General features: G+C 34.2%; 1 protein-coding gene across 1 annotated transcript in view; it reads right to left on the bottom strand.

The window, feature by feature from the left end:
• Window positions 1–2,383, bottom strand: part of LOC121388194 (mannose-binding protein A-like) — a 9,055-nt gene extending 6,672 nt beyond the window's left edge. The window contains exons 1-2 of the mRNA XM_041519461.1: window positions 2,271–2,383; window positions 1,517–1,702 (exon numbers count right to left, since the gene is read on the bottom strand). Coding sequence (XP_041375395.1) covers window positions 1,517–1,702; window positions 2,271–2,277 — 193 coding nt within the window. The 5' untranslated portion in view covers window positions 2,278–2,383. The remainder of the gene's footprint in view (window positions 1–1,516; window positions 1,703–2,270) is intronic.
• Window positions 2,384–8,304: the final 5,921 nt, after the last annotated feature.

Here is an 8,304-nt window from a genome sequence, read left to right as displayed (position 1 = left end):
ACATTTATATTTAGGTATACATTATTTTTTTCTTCCTTTCAACTATTTAACATACATTAAAAAAGATACAATGCGCTATCTGAGATCTTAAAATTACTATCCCTAAAATGTTTTTAGACGGTTGCCTCTAATTACAATGTCTGTAAACACATTTGTATCTACATTGTTTAAAGCATAGATGTTTTGTTTTTCTATTCTAATATAGGTTTGCTGAATACAAATAAATATGTTGTCCATCTGAAAAAGTACGTTTAGGAGTTTCATAATATGAACGTCTGCACATTATTATTGTGTTGAAAATGCGTTGTATCCAATTATAAAGACGTGCTTTTGTTTTTGTTATTTTGACTACATAAGCATTATTTGTCAAATGACCAACAGATGTTTATGGATTCAGCATATTTAAATTTGGTTAGAAAAGTATGTTGAATACAATCCTAAAGACATTATCGCACACACAAAAATGGATAAAAACATAATCTGTGACGCTCTATTATACTTAGATACAATATATTTTTAACACAATCCTATTCTCGTATACTACTATTTTTGGTTCTTTTAATTTTGACCCCCTAAATGTAATTTCTCAGATGGCCAACGTATTTTGTTTTTGAATGAGCACCCCCAAATTAGGTTAGAAAAGTATGTTTAATATAATCCTAAAGAAATGCTCGTACTTCGATAAATAAGCACTTTTTTAAGAAATGGGACCTGACTAATACAGCCATACAGTTAGTCAGACAGACAGACAGACAGACATAACATTATAAAAGGCGATATGGGAGCCCAAGCAATGCTGTCAGATCTACTGGTAGACCAGTAGAACTGGTTTCAATCAGATTGTTACTGCTGCGTGAATTTCACTCCTTTAATGGCGGCCGTACGGTTAAGCCATCTATTGACGTCATAAACTACTGGGCGATAATTGGAAAAACCCGTCTATATGTCACGGTAACCAAATGTTTTACATAAATACCCGATGTTTATTAAATCAGTGTGCTCTACTGATGTTGTCGAACAAAACAAGCTTTAATTCAGCCCATATATCGCTGGCAGTGCTTTATCTATAAATGGACTGCCACCCCCGGTACAGTGCACCCTAAAGAGATCAATAGCTGGACATAAATATTTGATTAGATATATGTAGATTATAGTACACTAATCTGGGATGTGAAGATGGGTCATGACATGACTCCTCAATGAAAGAAATTTGAAGATGTCTGATGAGCAAGAACGTCTACATCTCACTGGGATCACGACTTGGCTGATACTTGCATTTCAAGCAAATACTTACTTTGGGAAAAAACGTTGTGCAAAATATAAAACAAACGGACAAAATGAGGAATTATGTACCACCATAGGGACAAAATATTTGACCGTCCTTCATGACGAGTCCATTTATCTCCCAACCCCGTATACATATACATATACATATACATATACATACACATACACATACACACACACACACATATATATATATACTCAAAGGCAAAATATATGTATATATATTTACCGAAATTTGTTTCGATGTATTCTTTGACGGCTTTATGTTTTTCTTCCGTGTCCAAGATAACCAACCAGGAATTTTCCTTTCTGCAAAGGTTACGTGAACTGATCCACCTTTGACTTGCGTTGTACACCTTGAAGCACAAGTTTAGATGTAGAATCAGTACGTACCCGTCTTCAACTGGACACTCACCTATCGATATATTTACCTTTGTCATTATCTGTGTCTACATAATACATATGCATGTGTTTAACTCTGGATTTTTTTCCATTGGGATTTATGTCATTCAAAGGACAATCTTGACTTTGTTTCTGCTGTAACATGTTTACGGATAATAGGTTTTTTGAAGTAAAATTGCATATTTAAATACATTGCAGATCATCCGAATGTTTGTAATTTCTACAATTTACATTTGTCTCAAGATAAGTTGCTATATGTTAAAACCTATACATTGCAGTACGATGAAAAATAACCTTTTGGTTATACAGGCATTGATATTCTTAGTAGGACGATACGAAGTCATCAATTTTGTTTATTGTCAAATTTGATTTTATTGATATCTACTCGTGATATATTTTTGTTGTTAGTTATTTTTTACGTTTAATACAAATAAACCAAGAGTTAACAGCATGGAGATTGCATCTCACTAGACCTACGCCAGTTTACCTTCGGGTCCTTACTTTTCAAAAAGAAAATGTTTACTAGCCCTTAATTAATTTTGTTCAGTATAACAAGAAGAACAGTTCAGTAACTGCGTTACCTGCCATATCAAAGTAGTGGCGCGATCCTAACGAAGGGAGAGAACTGGCGTTCGCAAGTCTCACAGAATGCAGATGGCATGTCAAATCAGTGTTGTACGTAAACGACCGACAGTCTGGGTGTTGTCTACAATCCGTCGAACATTCCAACAATGTCGTGACGTCATTTCCAGAATATATGACACTGTCTGTAACTGCAACGTCACTCAGCGCATGATTCTTGATCCAAATGGAACGCTGGGCGTCACTGAGAGGAAATAAAAACCAAAACAAAAGAGATTAAAGTTAGTTCATTTTGTTTAACGACAGCACTACAGCACATTGTTTTGGTAATCATCGGCTATTGGATGTCAAACATTTGGTAATTCCGACATGTAAAGAAACCCCGCTACACATACGCCTTCGTGCACAATTCTGCGACCTGTCATTTCCGAAAATAATATCACACAATCGCAAACTTCCTCTGAAATCCACACACACAGTAACACTGAAACCACTATATCAAGTCGGTCTTCACATTCATTTTCACTAATTCAACTTTTGAGAACTGCAATTTTAATATAGGTAGTAGATAAACCTTCTAAATATTTTGACGCTCTCCCTCATGTTAATTAGTTAAAAATTCATCGACAAAAAAATTGCGTTATCAGTTGATGTTTTGTTATTTTAAATTATATAACGTTTTATCCACATTTGATTCAGAAAATTAAAATTTATAAAACCTTATGTAAATCAATATAATGAATCAGAGATTTGACGGAAAAAAACGAATGTAACTTTCTAAGGGAATTCCCTTATTTGTGTATTGATACGTTTGTAAATCATTGTGGAATAGAGTTTGATTGGGTTTTTTAATATATTTTTGTATAATAGCAATATTAATGCATTTGAAATTATAACAATTGAACTTATATTTTTGACGTTCATGCGTTTTACACACTTATGTATGAACCGTTTCGCGATACGCCATTCATACAGTGTGTAAAACGATTTTGGTGTCAAAAATATAACGTTCAATTATTAATTGAAATGAAATTAAGCACACATAGTCTGTAATGGACTAGCTACTTTATTACAATATTTTAAAGTAAATTATTTCATTTATGTTACCATGGCAACAATTACAAAGTTCAAAAGATTTGTTCTTTGATAATACTTAATAAAAAACAATTTGAAATTAATTAATTTCGTTTGATATAAGACTATATCTTTATTTGTTAATCATCTTTATGATCTGAATGGGTTTTCCCCAGAAAACACCTTTATTTGATCAAACAAATGACATGACATGATCAGTATACTCAGTTTTATTTCATCACAATTTTCGGCATTAACTACAGTTTTAAAAGTGTTACTGTTAGTATATGTTTTATTAATTATTCTTCATAAGAATATTAAATGTCCTTTAAATTAATATAATGTTTATAATTTTAAAAATTGAAGCAGGTTTACTTTCACCAAAATCATTGAATAGTGTTATTATAATTCTCTGACCCTTATACAACAAGAATGCATCTGATTAATATGAAGGTCACAAGTTCAAAGGTCAAAGGTCATGTACATAGTTAATAATGAAAACAATAGTTTCCCATCGATTACATACCAAATCATTTAAGAAATTTACTTCAAACTTCTATCTTATGAACTTCTAACTAGACAAACTAACTAATGCACATATTACTTTGTGTGTCATAGATTATCGGGTTAAAGGTCAAGGTCACATACAAAATAGGCAATTGTTAACAAACTGACAGAAAACTTCTACTATGCATCACCAATCTATATTTTGCTTTTGGGGTCACCAGGTCAAATGTCAAGGTCACAATGGATAGAAATAATCAATTGTCAATGTATTTCTTATGGAACTGTTTACGAAATTGATCTTAAACTTCTACCTTATGAACTTCAAACTAGGCAAACTAACTAATGCACATATTACTTTGTAGGTCATAGATTATAAGGTCAAAGGTCAAGGTCACATATAAAAGAGTCAGTTGTTAGGCATTTCTTACAAAACGTCTTACAAAATTGTTAAACAAACTGACCTAAAACTTCTACAATGCAACACTGATCTATATTTCAGGTCAAATGTCAAGATCACAATAAATAGAAAGAATCAATTGTCAATGTATTTCTTATGGAACCGTTTAAGAAATTGACCTTAAACTTCTATATCATGACCATCATGCTAAGCATATCCATATTTTGTTTTTGAGGTCACGGTCACAGTAAAAGGAGACAAATTTTCAATGTATTTCCTACAAAACCGTTTAACAAACTGACATCAAACTTCTACTTTATGACTTTTATATTAGACTGATCCATAACTATCTAGCTTTTGGGGTCACCCGGTCAAAGGTTAATGTCATATTTTACTCATTGTGTCACTACCAAACTACTTAACAAACCAGCGAAGGGGGAGGGGGTATAGGGCCACACACCCAATTAAACCTTTTTTAAAACTATTAAATTTTATAAAATCATACATACATACATACAGTGTGGGCTGCCCCCTCCCAAATATGTGTTGCCCCCTTCCCCATGTAACAAACTGACCTCAGTTGTCTGCTGCATGACCTTAGTGCTAGATATCAACATATAATAAGGTTGGGTCATTAGGTCAAAGGTCAAAGTTACCTACGTAAAAACAAAACATGCAAAGTAGGGTTTTTTTACAAACCATTCAACAGATATCACTATCACGTGCTAAATGATTTTAAGTAATTACCAGTAAAACATTTACGTTAGATTTCTAAGTATTGCTGTTCAAATCATTGAGAACAAACACCACAAAATCCTCATGTAAAGAATAGTTTCAGAACGACTTGTAAGGTCAGGGTCAAATATCAAGGTCACTGTATATAATTTTCTAAAAGAAGATTTTTACGTGATTTTACTGCAATCCATTTGACAGGTTCACCTAAAACCTGTCACCAGAGGACGAACAGGCTTCATACTTTTAGGTGCATGTTGCTGAGAAAAAAGTTAACAACTGCATACTTTGATACCACAAAAATCAGCAGGACCTGGCGTTTGTAAAGAAAGTCTATATGAAAAAATGCCCTTGAAACTCACTTCACCAATGGAGGAACATGGGGATTACCAGGGACATAGGCTGGGGCTGCAAATACCCCCACCCGCACCCCGTGTGTTTTTTATAGTGCATATTAGGCTTGTTTGTACTAAGAAGTACATTATTATGCAGATCTAACTTCTCAGATATAACAGCAACTTCCTGATCTCTGTATAATAATAAATTTTGACATCCAATAGCCGATGATTAATATATCAATGTGCTCTAGCGGTGTTTTTAAAAAGAAAAGAAAAAACTACTTTTTGTTGATCATTGTGGCCAGTCAACAATATGTAATGCAAAATCTTGCACTTTTAATACCTGCTCTCTCATGTAACGTTTTGTTCCTGTGAGACCACCATCACAATAAATTATAGAATATCAGGTTTCTACGTTTTGATAACGTGGTTATTTGGCGAGGTTTAGATAACAGTGTAACCGGCGAGCTTCAGCAAGCCTGTTACACTGATATCAAAATGTAGTAACCTGATTCTTGTTTTATCATCCAACCCCTTTCAAGTTATATTTCTGTAATATGTTTCGGTCAAAAGCGGTATAGAAACGCATCCCACGATTGCTCCCCCCTCCCTCCTTGAGAGCGTAACGTAAACATGCACGGTGGAGACGGGCTCTAGCCCCTCCCCCAATAATTCTGAATCAAAGGTATTATTGTAGTAAATCTCAAAGCAGAGATTAATTTTATTTCTAGAATGCAGGAAATTGCATTTTATGCCATCTAGTTTTCAAAAGTTTACGGGGGAGTACCCCGAACCCCTAAAATATTAGTGTTTTCACTTAATTTGCAACTACTGTAACAACTACTTTTGACTTACAAAGACGTTATCAAAATATTTAAAAAATAACATGGAGGAAAAAAGTACGAAACATGCACACCATTTGAAAAAATAAGATTGTCTGCTTAAACTCACACAAAAAAATCGCTTTGGATGTGTTGCGAAAAATCACAAATGATATTTGTTAACGAAAATAGTTGAATTAAAACAAAACGTTGTATTATTCTATCTTAAATGTATTATATCGGACAGGCCTATTACTAACAACTACGATACAACAGATCGTCGACTGTATCGAAACAGGATACACCTAATTTGCATATCAAGGTCACATGATTCGCTGTTTAACTGTTGGTCCATCTTCATAAATCAAGGCTAATATTCGTTCCTTGTATTGAGCCTTGATACATGTAGTCAAGATTACTGATATCCACTACTAGCGCCCTCTATTGGAAGAAAATTTGTAACACCGATTATGTCCCTTACACGATGACATCGCTGACCAATCACAGCATCGGTAACATGTGACAATCTTGAAAGCAATATCAAAAATTACCCGCCGAAACCAATTTTTTTAGCATATCGTGACAAACACGACACGTTTCCACGGACGCTGACGCTGCCATCTTTGTTTACAATAACAAGGGAATCTATAAGGAGCGTTGCGATTCGTTGCAATCAGATCTCATCGCATCCAATGAAATTTAAGCATTGTGTGGCACGATGTCTTGACGACATGTATCAAGGCTGAATACGAGGAACGAATATCAGCCTTGATTTATGAAGATGCTGTTGGTCGGAAAGCCCGAAAGCATGGAAAGAAAACATTTTCGATGTCAGTTTTATTTTAATATAGTGTTCATCATTAAAATAATTTATCTTGGGTGTCAAATATTATTTTGACCGCCTTTATAAAAACAAATCTACTTTTATCAGTTAGCGATATTAATTCGATGGATTCATTTGAGGAAGATAAAAATAAAACGAACATAAAATGTTATCCCACGTTAGTGGATTATTCCCAAAAATCTTTATTATTTTTATTTGTTTAAATCTCTTTAAAATCTTTATTAAGATATAATAATAATAATATTATTATTATTATTAAATTTTGTTTTATTTAGGCAATTCATAATTTTGAATAGTTATATAGGCCTGTAAATCGCATACAAGATTACACTACATTACCGTACCATAGAGTTTAGTGAAGTTTTTATGAAGTACAACAATAATACACCAACAACAATAATTTAAAAAAAAGAAAGAAGAAAAAACAACAACAAGTAAAAACAGCAAAAAACAACACGACTGATATTCGTTGATAGACTGGCGTTACTTACATCTTTCGTGATAAAAGGAAGTGGTACGTGTCGTGCTGTTATACGAACCATCTTTGTAATAAATATCAACTGCTTTATAACATCTGATATAACTTCAATCAATCATTCTTTTAAAGTCGATTGGGAAAGTGATGATGATGATAACTAGTTTAACGTGCCCATATACCACTAGGGTTTCGAACACGCCCATCCCGAGTCCGACCTCCGATAAGATCGGTGGCCTGACTCGGGATGGAGGGGGGGGGGGGGGGGTTTGAAAATGGGCAGAATTTTGAAAATAGCAATTAGTAAAAACGTTAATAGAATAAATAAAAAAATAAAAAGGTTACAAGCCAAAAATAAAAAAAGAATTGACTGCTCGGCCGAATATTTATATAATTTGGAGCATTTTAGAAGGACAGTCCAAAATTAAATAAGAGAAAGAAGAGAGGATCGGACTATTTAATAATATTACAAAAAAGAAGTAATTTCGACATAAAATTTTGAACGCAGATCTAAACGTTTAAAGTCCGATCGATATGTCCACGCGAGTGGCCTCGTTAAGGCCGTTTGGGTGCACAGCTTAAAGGGACGAGATGGGTTGCATCCCGTCAAGAAAACCCCTAGATTGACAGTCGATAGACGTTGAAGGTGTAGTGCTGTGCTGAAATACAGATCTTGAGAAGCCGGATCCGTCTGAACGAGTAGAGTATCAGACTAGGGTATAGTCCAGTCGTCATGGGTTGGTATAGTGGTGCGGACGGGCCCGATTCCGGAGGATACGAGATGGTATCATTATAAAGCAATGTAAAGTCTAGAAAAAGAGTAGTAGGGGCCGACCCCACTTCCT

The sequence above is a fragment of the Gigantopelta aegis genome, chromosome 14 (assembly GCF_016097555.1).
Source record: "Gigantopelta aegis isolate Gae_Host chromosome 14, Gae_host_genome, whole genome shotgun sequence".
In the NCBI taxonomy this organism is placed as follows: domain Eukaryota; kingdom Metazoa; phylum Mollusca; class Gastropoda; order Neomphalida; family Peltospiridae; genus Gigantopelta; species Gigantopelta aegis.
This window is presented reverse-complemented; position numbering and strand designations above follow the sequence as displayed.